This window comes from Notamacropus eugenii, chromosome 2 (genome assembly GCF_028372415.1).
Source record: "Notamacropus eugenii isolate mMacEug1 chromosome 2, mMacEug1.pri_v2, whole genome shotgun sequence".
NCBI lineage: Eukaryota > Metazoa > Chordata > Mammalia > Diprotodontia > Macropodidae > Notamacropus > Notamacropus eugenii.
In genome coordinates this window covers 390,252,979-390,276,403 of record NC_092873.1, presented here as the reverse complement: position 1 = coordinate 390,276,403, position 23,425 = coordinate 390,252,979, and the positions used below count along the sequence as shown (strand labels likewise).

The 23,425-nt window shown below is 38.0% G+C and overlaps 1 protein-coding gene across 8 annotated transcripts in view; it reads right to left on the bottom strand.

The window, feature by feature from the left end:
- DISC1 (DISC1 scaffold protein) overlaps positions 1 to 23,425 on the bottom strand; it is a 574,426-nt gene that overhangs the window by 311,391 nt on the left and 239,610 nt on the right. For 2 of the 8 annotated variants that reach the window (XR_011975415.1, XM_072647494.1), the window contains one exon: positions 9,241 to 15,056. The exons of 5 other annotated variants lie outside the window; for them this stretch is intronic. Coding sequence is in view for 1 of the 3 variants with exons in the window: in XM_072647494.1 (XP_072503595.1) it covers positions 15,046 to 15,056 (11 nt within the window). In the remaining 2 variants the exon portion in view is untranslated. Of the gene's footprint in view, positions 1 to 9,240 lie in introns of those variants that run through there. One more of the 8 variants, XM_072647493.1, reaches the window with a different exon arrangement.

Below are 23,425 nucleotides of genomic sequence, written 5' to 3'. Positions count from 1 at the left end.
TGCCCAAGTTCCACAAAAAGAATTTGACTCAAACAATATCTATTTGTCTCATCGTTTTTCTGACCTGTAGTATTACAAAGGTTTCCTAACCTAGGGTTTGTGAACTTAAAAAACAGTATTTGATAACTGCATTTCAATATTACTGGCTTCCTTTGTAATTCTATATATTTTACTTTATGCATTTAAAAACATTGTTTTGAGAAGAAGCCTATAGGTTTCACCAAATTGTCAAAGGGTACCATCACACACACACACACACACACACACACACACACACACACACACACACATATACACAAATTGGGGAGTCCAGTTAGATAATATCAGAGTATTTAACCACAGAAAGTGTACCAAAAATCTATTACCCACTCTTTCATTATTGAAAGAAAAAAAAGGGCTTCCATTCACCTTAAACACACTCTCCTAAGATTTCTTAGTGTGTCATGTATAGGGAGGCTATATCTTATGGTGGAATAAACACTGAACTTAGAGTTCAAATTCTGGCTATGTCAGATAAATAACCTTAGGAAAGCCTCTTAACCTCTTTTAGACCCAATTTTTCTTTCTTGAAATTGAAGGTGGTGGGCTGGACTAGTTCTAGATACTAAGATAACTACAAATCTCTCCCAAATTTAGGCTATTTCATTTTCAGACGTAACAAAAATCAATGCCAGATATCATCAAGGTTCTATTAGGCAACCTTAAGGTACTGGTTCCTTGGATTACATAAAAATGAGTGCATTTTGCCCCAGCCATAAATTGTTTTCTATTGAAGTAGCTCAGTTAATGGAAGATAAATGTTACAAATTAATCTCAATAGTCAAATAGTTCTGTGATCTCAGTGATGAATTATTACCCAGAATTGTGGTTCCTGAGAGCTAATTGTAAAATTTTCAGTATGAACATTGACACCTTGAAAATTAACCAACACTACAAATCAGGGCTTGACTTATGATTTTGTTGGTTATCTAGACTTAAGAAAACTATAAAGAAAAAGTTAGTAATGTAGATTATATTAAAAGTTCATCTTGCCTTTTGAGGGCGAATAGGGAGGAGAGAAGCCGGTTAATAAATGGTCACCAGCACACCTGTGGTCTTACCCAAAAATATTGCAAATTACAGTCCCTCCTTGTCTGTCTATCATATAAGAACTCTCAGCCATGTCCTACCTTAAGCTCACTAAAGTTGATGCAAAATGCTAGAGAGTTTCCTTGATTTTTCTTTACATGAACAAATAAATGAGATGAATTAAAGACACTTGGAATCTTTAAAATGAATTTGCTTGGGAGATCCGGGGAAGAGGATTCTGCTTGTAAATCTGAGACTAGACTCTAGGTCAATAATGAAATGCCATGAAAGGAATGTAGGAAGAAAACACCCACACTGGCCAATTCCCTGCTGTTGCAAATCTACTATGTGTTTTATACCACAAGGTATGCAACCTCCCCCAACTATCTCTGGTTAAATAAAATAAAATAGTCTTAGTATGACAGGTTTCCAACCTGAAGCTTAAGTCATAGGCTTATGAAACTATCCTTCCAAGGAATCATGGGAGCAAATCAACAGATGTTAACTAACTGTGCTCACCATTAGCTAACTGAAGGTTATAAGTGAACATGTCCTCCACTGAAATAACAGAAGAAAATTTCACAAACCTTCACAGGTTTTATTTCCAAAAAGCTCTTTTACAAATGATCTTATTATTTTAACTACCACATCACATTTTAATTTCCTCTTCACCCTTTTGATCAATGGCTGTTTGATCATCTGGATGACCAAAATAGTCCTTTCCACTTCTAAATAGATATAATTGACATTTTGTAGATGTAAGAGGAGAGATTTACGCATGAGGAAGGTGGAACTAAATTATTTCTAATAGGCGTTCCAACTCCAGGATTCTGTGACTATCATTTCTTGTGAAGGAGAAAGGAGTAGATATTTCTATTCTAATTTCACAGATGGGGAATTAGAGGTACAATGAGAGTAAACAATGAACTCAAAGAAAACAATTTTCTTTTCCCACCTGATACATAAGTTTACAATGAGACTTCAAATTTCCTGAGGAACAAAACTCCCAAAGTATTATGAGAAGTTGTTCTTTGAAAAAGATGTACTTCCAAATCATGAATACCTATTTGGAAAATCTCAAGTGTCATCTGGGTCATCATCTTCAATTTAGAGAGTACTGTTAGAAGTATTACCTATCTTTGGCAATATCACAATTAGCTACTGACACCAAGTAACCTTCTAACCATTAGAATGATGAGTTGAGGCATAATAACTTGCCTCTCCCCACTCAGCTCCTGCCAGAACGATAGGTCTCCAGAAATTGTACACCAAGTAATAAGCTTCGATCAAGGAGGAAGCTTTCTATTGTTGGCAACGAAGAACATCTTTGATTCAAATCCAAAATCAAAATCACATAGAAGAAACAGGACATAAAATTGGCAAAATAAATATATGCTTCAAATATTTTCCACTCTTTAAAAAAGGAATTATACATCAGATGTAAAGTTACAACTAACTATACAAAAGAATTAAACAGATAAGTAAAATTCTTTATGAATTAGTCCTGGAGAATTCTAAATACTCACTAAGCATACATCTTCCATCAGCCTCCCTGCGCACTCAACGAAAGCCCAAGGACACTCAAAAGTCTGTTCCTGGAGGCCCAGCTTAGGACTCCTACCTCTGCAGTGCCTCTACCAGAATACCTACCCCATACTGCAAGAAGCCACGGTGGCTGATTGTGTGGACAGGTAGAGAACAGAGGGAGTAACCGCATGCGGTTACAACCAGCATTGCTGGCTATACAAAGCCCTAGGGAAAAAAGACTGAAACCTAGCTAGGAATAGTCCTAGTCCTTAAAAGGTTACAGAAGGGAGGGACCCAGGTTGGAAACCCCTCTATCCCCCAACACAAGGTTGCTGAGGCATGGCAGCATAGGCTTGGGGTCTGCTTATCAGGAAAAGGGAGAGACCAAGCAGCAAATAATAAGAGAATCCCTCCTTCTCCCCCCAAATCCTGAAAAACCAAAGATATCAAGAGAAAAAGTCTTAAGAAAAGCCTGGAACACTGGCAAGTGAATCAACAAAGTATCCAAAAATCATAATGAAGAATGAGTAAAGACTCAAAGAAAATGCATGTAGATGGGAATATATAATGTAGATACATTACAGTCTGTTATATCCACATCTTACTGAACTTTGTCGATACATATCAGGCACTATGATTTGACCTGAAGCACATCAAAAGGTATACAATTACAGTCAGTACAATAGCTGGGTCTCGTACTTTGAAATATTAGGTGGCCTTTCAGAAAAATATAGCAGGTCAAGGAATAACTGCCATATGCCTGGATGTACAGTCTTTTTCCTTCATTACTTCTTGTTCTGTGATCCCATTTACTATTACCATATTTCACCTGGTTCATTGCATTTCACATACTCTGTCATGTAAACGTACAATCTAGCCAAGAGAGTAGAGAGGTTACAGTCAAAATGGGGCAACTTATCTCCTGCTCAATAATTCTAGTAGTTAATGGACTGTTTAATCTCATGCAGCTCGGCAAACACCTGTGTGTGTTTATCTTCACCCAAGCCTTTAGTTAGATTGTGCACTAGGCCAAATTTCCTGACTAGAAGGACAATTTTCAGATATTCATTCATGGAGCCTCAATCTGAATGTCATGATTTTTGTGGACTAAAACAAAACAAAATCCATCTCACACCTTTTCTCCCTCCCCCATCAACTCTGCAAAAAACAGAGAAAAAAATAATAACCAGGATTTGAACAATGAAAAGAATATATAAAAGAATTCCCTTTCCACTTGGATATTGTCACTAAAAATGGGGGCTTTTTGTCACCTGGTCCAATAAACAAAGGTATGTTTGAGAAGTTTCAGTTTTTGAATCAATTAGCAACTTAGAGGACAGAAAGCAGAATCTCTTGAATCATGAAAAATGAACAAATTGAACAGGACCAGAATAAAAAAAGGAAATATCCATTTGGGCAGAATGAGCCAAGAAACTAATCTCAAGGCAAACCAAAGAAGCTGTCCTTGAGAAACAGAAAGCTGTAGTAATGAATATCTATATTAAAATATTTATTAAATCAGATGCTCAAGGGAGAGAGTCCCCTACTGTACATGAATGAAAAAGTATTTATTAAATGATGAGTGTGTCCTAGGCATTGTTGCAAATGTGGAGGATACAAATACAAAATGAGGTAATTCTTGCCCTCATGGGGTATATGCTTTAACAAGAGGAGACAGCACATATAGAAAAGTGGTGGCTGAGGGGTGTGTTAGTGAAGGATGTCCAAAGGGTGGCAGATCAATGCAAAGGGTTGTCAATTGGCATGCCCTTATAGAATATAATAATTATATTATATGTATTATGTATAATATAATATATAATAACAATAGCTTTAATTTAGCAGTTTTACATATTTTTTTGCATTATCTCTCTTGAGTATTGTGCCTAGAACAAAAGTTAGAAAAGGGCAAGGGTAGAAGAAAGCAGATAGAGATAAGAAGGCAGGAGTGTGCACATTATAGAAGGCAAATAGCAAGATGGCTTGTGATAATGGATGTGAAGATAAAACATGGTCTGAGATCAACTAGTAGACATAGTTAGCTAAGTACTTAGTACTTAATATAGTTAGACACACTATAGCTTAGCACCATGCTAAGAACTAGAGACAGAAATATGAAAAAGAAAGGTAGTGCCTGCCCTCTAAAATCACTGAGCTCATCATTTCTTACAGCATAGTAGGATGCCATCACAATTATACACTACACATTGTACAGCCATTCTCTAGTTCATGGGCATCCTCACAATTTCCAAAGACTTGAACAAAAATAATGAAGAGCAAAATGAACAAAACCAAGAAAACATTGTATACAGTAACAGCAGTGTTGTTTTCAGAATGACTTTGAGGGAGTAAGTTATTTCATCTATTACAAATATCCATGTTAACTATAAAGGACATATGAAGAAAGATGTTATCTGCATCCAGAGAAAGAACTGGTAAATAGGGGCTGGTATAGAGTAATCATATATATATGTATTTGTGTACAATCTCTAGGGCAGGGGAGAGGAAAGAACAAAAGGGAAAAAAAGAAATTTACATGATAATTTTGTTGTATATTTCAAAGGAATAGCAAGTTGTGCATAGGAGATTTGCAGTTTCATGTACAATCTTTTTTTTTTTATTGTACTATGGAATGGAAATACTTGTTTAATTCCATAAATTAAAAAATAAAAATAAAAAACAATCTAATGGGGGGCAACAATACACAAAAGACGTCTAAAAAGAAATAGTGGGAAGGTACTTGGCATAGGTGTATGGTGAAGAAGCAAAAGAAATCCAAAATGAGTGCAGCCAGGTGAGGAATAAGGAGATGTCTGAGGAAGAGATATGAGATGATGCCAGTGGGAATAGTCATATATTCTCATTTTTTTATTTTGGTTTTGTTTTGTGTTGATTGATTTCCCCAGTCCTGTTTGCAAAGTTAGTATGATTTTATTAAGGAAATCCAAATGCCTCCAGAAATCACAATCTTTATTCAATTCCAACAATGATACCTGGAGTTTTTCATGCATCAAAGAATGGTTTTACTCTTCAAAGCCAAAGGTGACAGAACTGGGTTTTGTTTGCTGCTTTGTCCTTAAAACATCACATCTAAAAATCATGCTCCAACAAATCACAGTATAGGCTTTTAAAGTTGCTATAAGGTCAAAAACTAAACCCATAGCTATATTTGTCAGGCAGAATTCTTACCCTTTTAACTGGGGATTTATATATTCAGGGAAACTTTAATCTAGTTGCAAGCCTATTTCTCTTTCACTAAAAGAAAAATCTTTTCTCCTTCCACACATTATCATTTATATTCTGACAAATGTATTCTCCTCTATAATCCTCTCTCCTGACTATACTTCATAGAGAAGACTGAATTGGTGGTTATCTTAATTATTTTTCAGCCTGATGGCCTAAATACAGGACTATAATTCAGTGCAAGACTAAGCAAAGAAATAAGATTGAAAACAGCAAACATTACAACTCAAACAGAACTTAATCATGGCTGGTTAAAAGTTTCCATCTAAGGAGGTTGAAGATCAAAGTCTTATTGCCAGCTCTACCAATGACTATTAAGTATGATCAAATCACCCCCTTTCTCTATGGCCTCAGTTTTTCCATCTCTCAACTCAGGTATCAAAAAACAAATTTTCATATGTGACTCCCTTAAATATGCTAGGAAAATAAATCATATTATGAAACTAGTTCTCCAACTTGGGGCAAAAAGCCGTGGAGGAGAATCATGGGGAGATGGAACAAAAGTCCCCTAAGTCCCTATACATTTCCTATGCCTGTCTATATTATTCTTTTGAAAGCTAGCCTACAACCTTTTTACAAAGCAATATGAGGAAGGCTGAAATCAGCCTACAACTTCAGATCCTTTATAATGAAAAATCAGGGTGCTACTTGAGGCGAAGGGATGAATTGAGAACAATTAAATACTTATTCCAAATGGAACCCTCAGTCATTGATTGCATCATGAATTAGCCATATTTTCTCAGAGAAGAAAGACAAGTTAATCTTAGGTTTGGTTAAATGTCAAATTGACTTGCCAGATATTGAGTGGATTCATACCAACATGGTATCTTCCAGCCACATCATCTTGACTAGCAGATTCTCATCCCAAAAGCTGATTCTCATCTTGGAGAGTTGCCCCAACCCATCTCTTCTGCCAAAATAGCTTGAGAAGAAGAAACACACTCAGAGAAGCCTTCTGTCCCTCTGCCTGGAGAGAGACAATCCTCTCAATTATAAATTATGTGTTGTATTTTCTCAAAAGATTATAATTTTTCAATCTATTCAAATAGTGATTGAAGACAATTAAGGTTTTCCCTCCTTACCTTCCCTTCCACATACCCCTAAACATTTTCTTATGTATCTTATGAAGCTCACATAAAAGATTTTGTTTTTGTCTGGAGTTTACAGTCCCATCAGGAAGTAGATATAACCATACCTGTACTCATTGGGAATACTCGATTCCTTTTCAAGCATCAAAGGATAGGGAACCTACAGCCTTGAGGCCAGATGTGGTAACTTGTTTCTCTTTGGAACAGCAACCCTGAGGGCCTTGCCCTCCCAGCTTGATTATTTTCCTTTTTCTAATTAAAGGGTCCATCCCTTGACTACATCTTACAGAGGTCTATTCACTGAATGGGCAGTACCTCACTCTAAGTACCTGAAAAGACTTTAGTCTAAAAGGGCCAGGGTCTCCCACTGCATCCTGGACCATCTCCAGTCATCCTGATGAATATCTGGTCACTGGATCCAGATGGCTCAGGAGGAGAAAGTGAGGTTGGTGACCTGCACAGTCCTCCCTCATTCAAATCAAAGTCAACTGCAAGTCATGCCATCATTTCCCTGATGTCATAGTCCTCTTCAAAAATGAAAGACAAACACAACAACAAGAGCCTTCTAGGTCCTTAAGTGCAGCCTTTTGATTGAAACCAAGTTTTACAAAACAAATTCATTTATTAAGGGGATTTGTTCTGTGAAGTTTGGAGTTAGTCAGAGATCTGCACTTGAGGACCTAGACAGCCATACGTGGCCTCGATGCTGCAGGTTCTTCAACCTTCGGCCATTTGAGCAAATATATCTCAATGCCTGCTCAAAGAAGTAAAGTCTGAAGTTTATACTAACAAATATTTTCCCTGCTTTGCAAATGAAAGGCAGGTAGATTGGGATTCTACCTACTATATTCAGTGATATATAGGACTCAGGGTTTCTCTTTATACGTAGAGGAAAAGTAAAAGGTATCCAGGTGACTCAGTATCCTAGACTTGGAATCTGAAAGACCTGAATTTGAATTCTGGCTTAGAAACTTTCGAGCTGTGTGATCTTGGATGAGTCAGTTAAATTCTATCAGGCCCCATTTCCTCATACGTAAAGTGAGAGTAATAAAAGGGCCTACCTCATTATGTTATTTTAAGGACCAAATCAGGTAATATCATCATCCTAGCTAGCGTTCATATAGTACTTCAAGGTTTGCAGAGTGCTTTATGTATATTATCTCATTAGACCTGTCCAACAACCCTGTGAGATAGGAGCTATTCTTATCCCTTCCTTGTGCAAATGTTTCTTTACCGGGGCATAGCCAATAGCCAAGGGCTATTGACTGAACCTTTGTAACATCTTTCATGATCCTGCCAACATTCTAGATAAGTCGTCATGAACTCATGGTTGGACTATGGCAATCATGTGGTGGTTGTTCTCCCCACCTCGAGTCTTTGCCTATTCCTTTCCATCCCCCACTTATCTGTCAAAGAAATCTTCTTAACGTGCAGATCTAACCATCACATAGCACACACACACACACACACACACACACACACACACACACACACATTCAACAAACTCCAATGGCTTCCCATCACCACCAGGATTATGTAAAAGATCCTCCGTTTGGCATTTGAAACCCATCATAAACTGGCTCCCTCACACCTTACCAGTCTTTCTACACTTTACTCACCTCCTTATAGTCCAGGATCCAATGACACTAACCTCAGGCTATTCTTCCCACACAACACTCCCTTGCCTGATTCTGCTCATTTCCCCTAACTGTCTCCATGCCTGGGATGCTCTCCCTCCTCATCTCTACTTTCCTGGTTTCCATGGCTTCTTTCAAGTCCCAGCTAAAATTCTATCTTCTCCAAGAAGACTCCTCACAGGCCTCTGAATTCTTTGGCCTTTCCCCTGTGGATTAGGACCAATTTCTCTTGTATTCATTTAGCTTGTACGTAGTTGTCTGCATGTTGTCTCCCCCACTAGACTTAAGTTCAAGGACTACCTTTTCCTTTCATCGTCCTAGGGCTTAGCACAGTGCCGAGCACGTAGAAAGCACTTATTAAATGCTTACTGACTTGACTTGAGAAAACTGAGGCTGAGACTATATAAGCATTTTGCAAACCTTGAAGTGCTCATGAATGCTAGCTATTATTATTAATAAAAACCAAATTATCCCCCTTAAAAGCACATTTATGCATCTTAACGTGGGCATCTGCTCCCAAGGGAAATATATACCTACAAGAATAAAGTGTTTTTTGTGATCCTCTAAGAAGGGTTCTTGGTAAATACACTGACAAAGTCAGAATCAGAAATGCCCCATAAGGCTAAAAATAATAAGAAAGGCATTGATTTATATAATGTTCAGAGGTTTGCAAGGTATTTTTCATTCATTGTCTCATTTGAGCCTCACATCCTGGATAGAGAAGAGGTACTATGACTGTTTTACAGATGTGGAAACTGAGGACCAGAGAAGTATTGGCTTGCTTAGAGTCACATGGATAGCAAGTATCACAGGCAAGATTGGCTGTTTACATGTTATATTCTCCCAACAGAGGCAAGTTATCTTCCTAAAGAAAGTTATCTTCCTTCCTATTTTTTTATCTTTCTATCCCCATTGTTTAGCATAGTAAATGTTTTTTGGTTTGAATTGGAATGCAGGCCCTTAACTTCAAGTCCAGCTGTCTTTCCATAGCACCACACCGCCTCTCTTAAGCATAATAATAACAGTAATTGTTAATATTATTGTTCATTAAGTAGAGGCAGTGAGGTCTGCCTCAGAATCAGAAAACTCTGGGTTGAAATCTTGCCTCTGATAACACATAACACAGGCTGTGTGACTCCAAGCAAGTCCCTGAGACACTCAATACTCTAGAAAAAGATTTAATATTATAAATTACAGAGCAGACATCATTCTGCTTTCACAGAGGAAGTTTCCTTGGAATTCTTTTTTTAATTTATTCATTTATTTTTAGTTTATAACATTCAGCTCCTCCAGTTTTTGAGTTTTAAATTGTCTCCCCAAGACACCATGCAATCTGATATAGGATCTACATATACCTTCATATCTTGGAATTCTTTATATCACAAACATTATACATCTACTTCTCTGTTCCCCCCATCCCCTTCCAAAAAATAATAATTAAAGAACATACACAGAGTAGGTGCCATTCGTGGCTTAATTATGACATGGAGTTCATGAAGACTAAATACTTCTTCTTTGGGAATTAATCACTCTACCTTGCTATCTTATTTATTATCAGTAAATATTTATTAAGTACCTGCTGTGTGCCAGGACCTGTGCTAAGTGTAGTATGGAGATACAAAAAAGAGGCAAAAGATAATCCCTGCTCTCAAAGAGTGTACAGTTTGGAGGAGAGGGGGAATAAACAAACTATATACAGGATAAATAGGAAATAATTAACAGAATGAAGGCACAGGAATTTAGAGAAGTTGGAGAAGGCTTCCTGTAGAAGGTGGGCTTTTAGTTAAGAATTAAATGAAACCAGGGAGGTCAGTAATGGGAGCAGAGGAGGAAGAGAATTCCAGGCATGGAGGACAGCCAGAGAGAATGTTGAGAGATGGAGTGCCTGGAGGCCAGTGTCACTAGTTGTGGTGGCATTAAAGTAGAAGACTGGATAGAGAGAAGGGGGCTAGATTATAAAGGGCTTTCAATGCCAAACAATGAATTTTGTATTTGATCACTGAGTTGAAAGGGAATCACTGGAGTTTATTGAGTAAAGGAGTGACACAGTCAGATCTTCAATTTAGAAAAAAATTACTTTGGTGACTGAATGGAGGGTGAATTGCAGTGGGGAGAGACATGAGGCAGACAGACCCACCAGCAGGGTATTGCAGTAATCAAGGTGTGAGATGATGAGGGCCTGTATTAGAATGGTGACAATGTCCTAGGAGAGAAGGGAGAGTATTTGGGAGATGTTGGAAAGATGAAATCAACAGGTCTTGGCAATAGCTTGGATATAGGGGGTGGAGGGGAGTGCAGAAAGAAATCCAGGATGACTCCTAGGTTGATAGCCTGAGAGACTGGGAGAGTGGCATTGCCCTCTACAGGAATAGGGAAGGTATGAGAGAAGAAAAGGGTTTGGGGGAAACATAACCATCAGTATCACTTTCTCTTAAAAGGCAACCAAAGACCCCAAAGGCCAACTAGTCTTATCCTCTTATTCAACAGATTGGGAAATTTGTCTTCAGGTACACTGTTACTTGCCTAAGAACACATGGTTAATAACTGTCATAGGAGAGCACTGAACCTATGTGTCTTCCCACACTACCAAATCTGCCTCCTGTCTTTAAATAACAAACATAAACTATAATTGTATGAAATATTGTTCTTAGCACATAATATATTCCATCTCCCCATTCCAACATTTTCATTGGCTCGTCTCCCATGCCTGGAATTCTTTTCCTCTTTGTCCTACCTCCTGGCTTTCCTCAAATACCAGCTGAAATCCCACCTTCTATACAAAACTTCCTTTCAGTCTCCCTTAATTCTGGCACCTTCCCTCTGTTGATTATTTCCAATTTCCTGTACACGGCTTGTTTGTACATAATGTGGGGCATGTGAGCTCCTTGAAAGCACAGATTGCTTTGTCTTTCTTTGTATCCTCAGAATTTAGCATATTTCCTAGCAAGAAGTAGATCCTTAATGTTGTTTTTCCTTGATTTTGGAAGATCAATGACATTGTGAGGAGATGTGGTATGTCTTGACTTGCTCATGAATTGGAGTTAAGTGAGACAGAGTTGCACAAAGTCATCAGCCTCACTCTATCTCCTAGAGTCATCAAAGTCCAGTGGCAAGATGAAAGTCAGGACAATTGGAGATGCTCGGGTTGCGGTGGATGAGTTTGGTGTCTTCCATGTCTGACCAAGCTCCAAGTGCTCCACCATGCCTGCTCAGCTGCCTTCACGACTGTTGGAACAAATTATTCTCATCTCATCTGCAGGAGAAAGTCTTCTTCATATGCTTGCTTGAGATAGACAGCCCCCAGACGCTTTAATAAATATTTATCAGCAGATTGATTGACTGATCGATTTGTATTCGGAGAGGCTTTACGAAACCTGCTGATAATAAGCTGAATGCAGCAACCTGGTTTTCCCTAAAAACAATAACAGTAACTACCTCCCATGGTGATTGTAAGGATAAAATGAGGTAATATTTGTAAATACCTTACAAACCTTAAGCACTACATGAATGCTAGTTGTTACTGTCATTTACTGTTATTATTTCAAAGACCAAGAAGTGAAAATCTAAAAGATCAAATGTGGTATTTTATTCATATTTAACAGAGTGCTTACTCCCTTAAAACGACATTTCCTCAGTTATACGTATTTGCATATTAATTCATACATTATGCTTTTAGATCTAAAAATCTTCAGAACAGAGCAAATTCTTCTATGTGACATACTCTCTATGGAAAAATCAAAATGCATTTCATAATAGACTGACAACTTGCATTATATTCATCCAGGGCCAGCATCCCTCAGGTTTCTTCTTCTCAGTTTTCATACTCAAAACAGTTATTTTTGAATATTCCTTGTCAATGTCAAAGCAAAGATGATATTTGCAATTTCAGACAACTATGAAGGAAGAATTTTTGCTCACTTAAATGAGAGATTTATGCAATTAGGGAAACTGAATTTTGTTTTCAATAATTCCTTCTCTGGAAGTCATTTAGGGGAAGAGGGAATATTGTTTTGATCATTCATTTCACTGACAGGTCCTTGGAAATGCAACATATTTAAATGAAGTAGAAGCTTGGAGGTCACTAGTGGCCCCCCATGGGGAACAACATGATCACAGCCTCTTCTCCTTTTCTGCTTTATATGATTCCTCATCCTTATCCCACCCTGAAACCACTGATATAGTTAGATATGATGAGACCAGAGACCAGAGAAGTACTTACAGAGTGTTTTCATTGTTTTAATATAGATAAAATTTGTTTTTATGACCTTCTGCTTTCCTTTTCTATGCCCATCTTCCCAAGATAAGTTGATCTTAGTTTATTAACAAAATCCTTCCTAAGGAATAAATCATTAACTAACAAAGTATTAGCCCTCCCAAAAGTATAGTCACTTTAATAGGAAATTTCATTTTAAAAAAAAGATTCTTGGAAAAATACTTAGAAACAATCCAAAGAAATTCATCTCTAATGAAGAAATTTGGGGCACTGTGATAGGTAGTATCAAAGATACATTAGAGTAAGCCTGCCTCTTAGCCCATCAATTTTTACAATTGTTCAAAATAGAGTTGGACCCCTCCAGGGCATTACAGTGAGCTCAAGTACTCAAAAGGTTAATTTACTTGTGAATCAATGTGTTATAATTAAAACTATAATAGCTAACATTCATATAGTTCTTACTATGTGCCTGGAACTGTGCTAAGCACTTTACAATTATTATTTCATTTAATCCTCACAATAATTCTGGGAGGTAGCTGCTATTATTATTCCATTTTAGATGAAGAAACTAAGGCAAGCAGAGGTTAAATGACTTACCTAGGGTCACACAGCTAATAAATGTCTGAGGCTAGATTTAAACTCAGGCCTTTCTGACTTCAGTCCTAGGGTTCTATCCACTCTATCACCTGACTACCTCAGTAGAGTTATATTAGAGAGTGGTCCAAATTCAGGAAGTCAAAAGACCTGGATTCAAATTCTACCTGAAACACTTAATAATTGCATGACTTTGGGCAAGTCATTTAATCTCTCAAGAGCCTCAGTTTCTTTATCTGTAAAATGGAAATAATAACACTTCTACAACCTATCTTACATTATGATTGGAAGAAAAGTGCTTTGCAAACCTAAAAGTATAAGCAAAAGTGACAGATTAGTATCTAAAAACTCAGGCATTTCAGGTAAATTAGGCGTTGTCACAATATGGTGATTATGATGGTTATACATAGCACCATGTTACAAAGTATAAGTTATAAACATGTTTAAATGCGAGAAGGAATTTCAAGTGTTTTTCCAAATATAATTTTGTGCTAAAAATCTGTTGTCCAGAATAATCAGGTACGTTAGAAAGGATAGAGCACTGTAGCAGGTTGAAGAGCAAAGTTCCAGAGCCAGCTCTGTCATTAGTTAGCTGAACGTATCCAAAAGTGGCCCAGGCTTCACAGGGTTAACTGGAACAATTGATGGTGTATAGACAAGTACCTGGTAGCAGCAGCACCAGCAGAGAAGAGGCTCAGTCTCCTTAAAGGCTCAAGGTCCTTCCTTGCACAGCATTCTGGAGTGAGGTAGGGAATGAATTTCTAGCTTCAACCACAGTTCACCTCATCATTACTCCTTTTGACCCCTCCCACCCAACTCCATTCCCTTCAGTCAGTACAGTATTTGAGAGCGAGAGAAACAAAACCATAGCAAATTAAGGGTGAAGAAAGAAACACTGTGCCCCTAGTAGAATGGCTAAAGAAAGAAACTGCTAAAACAAAATCATGTGAGCTCAGGGTAAACCACCTCCCTAATACAAGATGGATATAATGGAGCTGGGGGTCAAGAGTCTGAGACAGAAGGGATAAGCTGAAATAGGTGTTTACCAACTAGCGTTTTCCCTCCATAAGATAATGCAGAGCCCATAAACCTAGAGGCATTTCCCACCCAGCAATACTTTCTACATTCTTCATCATGCCCCCAGTCATGTACTCATAATCATGCTTTTTGGTTCCTTTTTTATGTGGTTTTCCTCTATTCAACTGTAAATTCCTTAGGGATGTCTTTCTATTTCTTATTTATATCTTAAGCACAGATCTCAATGCCTAGCACATAACAGGTACTTAATGAATGACCTGGAAGATGATCATCTACCTGAAAGCCAGTGTGGCTTCAGAAAGGAAACAGTCAATATGGTGTTAACTGCCTGACAACTCCAGGATAAATACCAAGAGCAGATACACAACATTTGTAGATCTCACCAAGGCCTTTGATACTGTTAGTTGTGAAGGCTTATGGAAAATTATGTCAAAATGTGGTTGCCCAGAGAAGTTCATCAATATCGTACCTCAATTTCATGACAGTTTGCTTGCTCAAGTTCTGGATTGTGGACAATGCTCTCATGCCTTCCCAGTCCTCAATGGAGTGAAACAGGGCTGTGTGCTTGCTTCCATGCTTTTTAGAATGTTGCTTTCAGATATGTTGTCAAACGCTTTCAATGAGGACAAACATGGCGTCAAGGCGAATCTGAAAAGGTTACAAGCCAAGACCAAAGTGGAGGGAGTGCTGGTGCATGATTTTCTGTTTGCAGATGATTGTGCACTCAATGCAGCCTCTGAAGCTGAGATGCTATGTGGTATGGATCAATTGTCTGCTGTCTGTGCTAATTTTGGCCTAATAATTAACACCAAAAAAATACAGACGCTCCATCAGCCACCACCACACCATCCATACATGGAACCATTGGTTACAACAAATGGAGAAGTTTTGAATGCTGTGGATAAGTTCTTACCTTGGTAGCGTACTTTCCAGGGATGCACACATTGATAATGAGATTGATGTACGCATTGCCAGAACTAGCTCAGTGTTTGGGAGGCTCCAAAGGAAAGTATGGGAGAGAAGAGGTATTTGACTACCAAACTGAAGGTCTACAGAGACATTGTGCTGACCTCATTGTTGTATGCCTGTGAAACATGGATAGTCTACCAGTGCCATACCAGGAAACTGAATTGCTTCCACTTGAATTGTCTTAGGAAGATTCTGAAGATCACCTGGCAGGATAAGGTACCAGACACCGAGGTCTTTGCTCGAACTAAACTGCCAAGCATCCAAACTATGCTTCAGAGAGCACAACTCCGATAGGCTGGCCATGTTGTTTGAATGCAAAATGTACACTTGCCAAAAAGACTACTTTATGGAGAACTTGCATGAGGCAGGCAATCACATGGCGGCCAGAAGAAACAATACAAGGACACTCTCAAGGTCTCTCTCAAGAACTTAGGATTCAATTGTGTGACATGGGAGAGGACCACTCAGCATGGCATGCCCATATCAGAAAGGGTGCTGTGCTCTATGAGCAAAGCAGAATTGAAACAGCACAAAGGAAATGTAGAATGCTCAAATTTGGAGTATCAACCCCAAATATTCACACGGACTATCTGTGCCCAACCTGTGGTAGAACATGCTGAGCTCATTTTGGTCTGATCAGCAATAGTGGGACACACTGAAACTTGACGTCATCATGGTGATGTCATGTTGGTCCCCTTCAAGAACAAAGGACAACAACCAACTGTTGACTGAAATTATTGATCTAGTATCAATCAATAAACATTTTATTAAGTGCTGGTGATGCCAAAAAAAGTAAAAGACAGTTCCTGACCTCAAGGAGCTCACAATCTAATGGGTGAGACAACATGAAAACAAATACATACAAAACAAGCTATATACAGAATAAATAAAAAATAATCAACAGAGGGAAGGAACTAGAATTAAGAGGGGTTGGGGAAGGTTTCCTATAGAAACTGGTGCTTTTGTCTGTCCTTCATTCTCAAAGAGGACTATAACATCACTAAGGTGATGGGGTGGCTTGCAAGTAAATTGGATTTAAGTGAGGGAGGGCTGTGCAAGGTCACCAGCCTCACTTTCTCCTTAGGAGCCATGTGGATCCAGTGAAAAGTTAGAGATCAGGATGACTAGAGATAGCCCAGCCCTATAGAAATAGAATTTTAGTTGAGACTTGAAGGAAGCCAAGGACATCAGGAAGCAGAGATGAGGAGGTAGAGCATTCCAGGCACAGCCAGAGAAAATGCCTAGAACTGAGAGATGGAATGTCTTGTTACTGGAAGGAGGAGAATGTAACTAGATCAAAGTTACATAGTGGGGAAAAAAGTATAAGAAGACTAGAAGGTAGGAGGGGGCTAGGTTATGACAGGCTTTGAATGCCAATCAGAATATTTTGTATTTGATCCTGAAGGTGAAAGAGAGCCTTTCAAGTTTATTGAGTAGGGGAGTGACATGATAGGACCTGAGCTTTAAGAAAATCACTTTGATGGCAAAATGAAGGACATATTGAAGGAAGATAACTTCTTGTTTCTGCAAGTTATTGTATTAAAGCAAGTTATTGTATTAAAAACTATGTACACCATAGTTGAAGTACTCAAAAAGTTTATGGTATTCAGGGAGCTTATCATCTATTCTACAGTATTAGGATACACCTCAACTGCTGTCCTTTTGTGTGAGTCAGTGAGGCTCTTATGGCTTCCCAAAACAAGTCTGGGTGGAGGACCAGTACCAGATCTGAATATTTTTAGAAGAATAACAACCCATCAAAAAGGGACCAAGTCTATGAGGGACCTAGCCATTCTAGAGAGTAATTTGGACCCATGCAATTAATTTGGCACATTCATATTATGAAGGGAAGATGCCACTAATAAAACTTGGCTTTAGGTGAGGCCAAGTTGATGCTTGTCTTACAAGCATAAATAAGCAACATACACTATTGTTACCTGTTATATATGACAACGGTTAAAAAAGAAAGAACCCTTACTGTCAGATATAGTTGTGGACAATTTGGGAAATTCATGAAATTAAAAGCCATTTTGGGGGAACTGGGAGATCCAGACATAAGAGGAGAGTTGTCTGAATCATCAAAGTTGAGAGACAGGTCTAGAGAGGTATGAAGGGATATGTCAGAGGCAGTGAGCACTGACAATATCTTTGCTATCACAGCCTTATTTTCCAAGTCCCTAGTCACTCCTGTAATCTGTCTCCTCTTGTATTAATAACTAATCATTGAATCAGGACCAAACTTTTTCCCCTTTTCTATTTCCTCAGTCAGAAATCAACCAGTACAGGGAAATTTTTCTCAAAGACTTACCCAACAAGGATGGCTAAGATCTAATCAAAGACAGTAAAAGAAATCTTAAGTTTAGACAAATGGGTGGATTCCTACTTATTGTGTTTACTCAGACAGGTCTGAGAAAATGTGGGTTTTCCCTTTTGTCAAACAGGTGATAGAGAAATTGCTAAATTTCTTCAACCAAGACTTGGATGATCTAAATCACATACCTCTATATTCCCATTGGAATATAACCCACCTCTCATAATATTCATTTGCTCATTGTTAACCAATCAGAGTTGATTGCCACTCTCAGGAACACCCACTCTTCCAAGAGCATATAATTTGTGAGCCCATTACCATGAGGGGTCTTTGGCATTTGAGAGTGTCATTGACCTCTTTTATGAATAATATGCTAGCCTTATTAATAAAGTGATTAAATTACCCAGAAACTATAGCTCTTGAACTTTTAAAATGTCACACTACCAGCATTAAATCATGAAGGAGATCAACATGTCAGAACTGAAGGAAAAAGGAAGACTTGGGCAAGTCACTCACTTCTCTGTGCTTTGCCCACTTGAAAAATGGAGGAGCTGGACAAAATTACTTTTAATATTCCCTCTCAAATTGATTTTCTGGAATTCTAAAACTGAATTATTTAGTAACCCAATGGGGAGGAAACATTCAGATCAAACATAACTCATTGATTAAAAAAAGTTTGAGAATTCAAATTCTCAAAATATTTTTTCTAATCAGAGAGTTATTGCATTAAACTTTTTATCTTAATATTTATAGCTGATTATGATTTTAACTTGTCAAAAAGTCTCTGATTTCTCTCTACTTTTGGATTACTTCTTTCTTCTCCTATTTCTGAGTCTTCAATGGGGGAACTGGTTGGCTAAGCTTCCTAAATTTCCCTCAAAGCCAAAGGTTCTTAACCTTATTTGTGTCATGGACATTTAGAAGAGTTCTTTCTCAGAAAAAAAAATTATACGCAGAAAAAAAAAATACAAAGGAAACCAATAATATTAAAATACCATCATTTATTGAAATAGCCAAAAAAATAGTTCACAGACTCTAGGTTAAGAACTACTGCAAGTTCTAGATGTCATTATCAGTCCTCAGTTTCATACGTACATACACACACACACACACACACACACATCTATAACCACTCTTTTGGCAAGTCCTATAGATTCTATCTGTATATCATTTCTCTTATCTCCCTCCTCTTTCCTCTGAGTCTGCTACCATCCTGCTGGTCAGTCTCTCTCTGGTTATAGTCAAAGCTTCCTCACTCCAGTACATCCCCCACTCAGTTATCAAACTCCAATGGCCCCCTTTTGCCTCCAGGGACAAATTTGAAAGTCCTCTGCTTGACTTTTAAAGCCCTTCATAACCTAGCCCCTCTCTGTCTTTCCACTCTTCTTATGCCTTACTCCCTTCCACACCCTCTGTTATCCAGCAATCTTGGCATATATACACAAAACACTCCATCTTCCAATTCCAGGCATCTTAGATGTCCCCAGCGCCTGAAATCATCTCCCTCATCACCTCCACCTCTTAGATTCCCTGGCTTCCTCCAAGTCTCAGCTAAAATCCCCCCTTCAGTCAGAAGCCTTTCCCAACCCCCCCTCAATGCTGGTACCTTCCCTCTGAGATTACTTCCAATACATCATTTCTGTACATAATCTGTTGTTCTTACCAACATTTCCCTTCTTTAGATCATGAACTACGTGAAAGTATGGACTATTTTTGCCATTTTTTTTTTTGTATTCCCAGTGAATAGCCAAACCAATAAGCATTTAATGCTAAGGAAAAAACACAAAATAGTCCCTGATCTCAAGATGTTCACAGTTCAATGGGGAGACAACATGCAGACAACTATGTACAAACAAGATATATGCACAATAAATTGGAATAATCACAGAGATTATTATTAATGCACAGAGAACATTAAGAAGGATGAGGAGAGGTTCCTCACAATGCCTGGCACATAGTAGGCACTTAATAAAAGCTTGTTGACAACTTATCTAATATAAAAACTTCCTGACGTCTCTCAGTTTTGTTGTTGTTTAGCCATTTTCAGTTGTGTCTGACTCTTCATGACCCCTTTTGGGGTTTTCTTGGCAAAGATACTGCAGTGGTTGGCCATTTCTTTCTCCATCCCATTTTACCAATGAGAAAACTGAGGCAAACAGGGTTAAGTGACTTGCCCAGGATCATACTGCTAGTTAGTGTTTGAGGCCACATTTTGAGAACTCAGGTCTTCAGGACTCCAGGCCTGGGCTCTATCCACTTAGCTACTTCACTGCCCTCTCTATCTACTCCCAGCTAAAATTTCCTCTTTGAATTGAAGTGGTTCATCTGAAATGAACATTTTAATTTTTATCCATCACTAACAATAAGGAGGAAAAAACCTCTGCCAGTGAAAGGAAGATTCAGCTAAAACTTCCAGGGCTTCTCCAGATTCAAGTAGGATAGCTAAATTTCTTCCAGGGCTATAATTTTTCCTCTGCCTTTCTGCACTCTTTTTTTCTTCTCTCAGAGAGGTTACCCCAGACCCCTCCCATCTGGTGTTTAACTTTATCTGTTTACAATGACTTCTCAGAAAATTGACAGTCCTGGTTAGCTTCAGAGCAGGCTTAGGTTACAACCAGAAGGATATTCAAAGAAACAAAACTAAAACTTAGAACAAAAAGTCAAAAAACATTTTAATTGGTTTCAGGACAAGGTCCCTCTAGGGCCCAGATTGGCTACCAAAAGCTCTTGAAGTAGATAAAGAGCAGCACTTCTAGCCAAAATAAACAAGGGAATCTGTACCTGGGTGTTGACTCATCTCATTAACACTCGAATGTATTAAGCAGGGCAGCCTTACCCCAAGAAGTAAAACTCAGACCTAGAGTACTTTGTTCCTAAGTCTCCCTTAAACCACTCTTTTCCCCCACATATACACGCACAACATACAAAGTCCAAGACCAGGACCCCTGCCCCACTAGGGAGTCCCAATGGAGCTTCCTGTCCTTAATAACTACCCCTATTCAGCAACTACCCTCCCATCATTTTCCTTCAAGTGCCCCTGTTGCCAAACTTCCCTCTTCCTATCTCTCTATGTTCTGAGCCCTTACTGCAAGCTCTCCCTACAGCTCAAAATAAAGTTTAGCTAATCTGTTAAATCCACTCTACTAATGAGCCTCCTTTCCAGTATCAAGATGCATACATACCTGGTCCTTCAGCAGAAAATTAGTATTCACTGATCATTGATTAAGAGTGAGAAGGCATCTGGAGGTCATCCTCTAATTCAAGGGAGGAGAAGCTGCAGCCTTGAGGCCACGTGTCCCTCTAGGTCCTGAAGTGCGGCCCTTTGCCTGAATCCAAACTTCACAGAACAAATTCTCTCAATAAAAGTCGGTCAAAAGGCCAAACCCACGGACCTAGAAGGCTCATGTGGCCTCGAGGCCGAAGGTTCCCCACTCCTGTATCTAGTCCAACTTCTTTATTTTACAGATGAGAAAACCTGAGGCCTCTAGAGGTTAAGTGAATTGCCCAAGATCATATAGCTAATAAGTGTCTGAGGGAGACAGTCTGAACCTAGGTCTTTCAGAGCCTAAGCCTAGCACTCTGTCCACAAACTGATAAATAAAATTAACATAAAATCTCTCTGGCATGAATCAAGTAGATATATATGAGTATATATTTAGATGCTTCATCTTGATGTGGTGGACACTGGCTTCTTGAAAGGTATCTACATGTAGGTTAACATCTAGCCTGCCCTAAGCAAGGATTTTTTTTTAACCTGGGGGTCCATGTACTTTTTTAAAAAACATTGAAAGAATCTAACAATCCCCACCTGAAAGAGATTCCAAAATGAAAATTCTCAGGAATGTTATAGCCAAATTCCAGAGCTCCCAAATCAAAGAGAAAATAATTCAAGCACAGAAGGAAACCATTCAAATACTGCAGAGCCATAATCAGGATCACCTAAGATTTAGCAGCTCATGTTGCGAAAGCAGATAGTTTGGAATATGATATTCCTAAAAGAATCACAACCAAGAGTAACCTGCCCAGCAAAACTGAATATAATCCTTCAAGGGGAAAGAATAGATTTAGTGAAATAGAGAGCTTTCAAAGATTTCTGAAGAAAATATCAGAACTGAATAGAAAATTTAACTTTCAAATATAAGACTCAAGAAAAGTATTGAAAGATAAACATGAAAGAAATCATAAGAAATTCAATAAGGTTAAAATGTTTAGCTTTCTACATGGGAAGATGGTACATGTATCTTCCAAGAACTTTATCATTATTAGGGCAGACAGATTCTACATAGAAAGAGAGCATGCAAATGAGTTGATTATGTTAGATGATATTTTAAAAATGGATAAATAAGTAAGAGAGACACCTTGAGAGAAGCGGTAAGGGACAAAAAAATTGGGAAAATTATCTCACATAGCACAAAGAAGAACTTTTATAGTGGAAGGGAAAAAATAGAGGGTGGGGGGTGAGGCAATATTTTAACCTCACTCAAACTTAATTTGTTCAAAGAGGGGAAAATATGTATATATATATATACTCAATTGGTAATAGATATTGATCTTAACCAATGGCAAATAGGAGGAGAAGAAGATAAGGGAAAGGTAGGGTAGATAAAAAAAAAAAGGAGGGCAAATAAAAGAAGTCAGTGGTCAGAAGCAAAACAGACTTTAGACGAGGGACAGGATAAAAAAAGAGAGAGATGGATAAACAAAAGAAAATAGAACAGAGGGAAATAAACATTTAGTAATAATAACTGTGAAATTGAAATCACCCATAAAACAGAAGCAAATAGCAGAATGGATTAAAAATCAGGATCCAACAATATGTTGTTTATAAGAAACACACTTGAAACAGAGAGACACACAGAGTTAAAATAAGGGGCTGGAGCAGAACCTATTACGCTTCAGCTAAAGTTAAAAAAAGCAGAGGTGGCAATCATAATCTGACAAAGTAAAAACAAAAATAGACCTAATTAAAAGGCATAATCATAGAAACTACACCACCTTGCTACAAAGTACCATAGACAGTGAAGTAATACCAGTCCTAAACATATATGTACCAAATGGCATAGCATTCAAATTCTTAAAGGAAAAGTTAAATGAATTACAGGAGGAAATAGACAGTAAGATTATACTAGCAGGGGACCTCAATTTATAATAAATGTAACCATAAAATGAATAATGAAGAAGTCAAGGAAATAAATAGTATCTTCGAAAAGTTAGTTATGACAGACCTCTAGAGAAAAAAAGAATAGGAATAGAAAGGAATATACCTTTTTCTCAACTTTTTCTCACAAAAATTGACCATGTATTAAGGCAACCAAACACAGAAGAGCTAAAATATTAAATGTGCTCTTTTCAGACCATAATGCAATAAAAATTACATTTAATAAATGACCAAGGAAGCATAGATTAAATTAATTGGAAACTAAATAATCTAATCCCAAAGAATGAGTGGGTCAAAGGCTAAATCATAGAAAAAATCAATGATATTCTTAAAGAGAATTACAATAATGAGACAACATTCCAAAATTTGTAGGATGCAACCAAAGCAGTACTTAGAGAAAAATTTACATATCTAAATGTATACATCAAAAAAAGAGAGAGAAAGAGTACAAGTTAGTGAAGGAGTTGGGGTTCTTGAACTAGGATATCCTTCTGATTGGAGGCATGGGTGGCACATTTTTGCCATTTATGATTCTACTTTGATGTAGTATGTGATGCCAGATAGGGAAAAGAGAGTGCA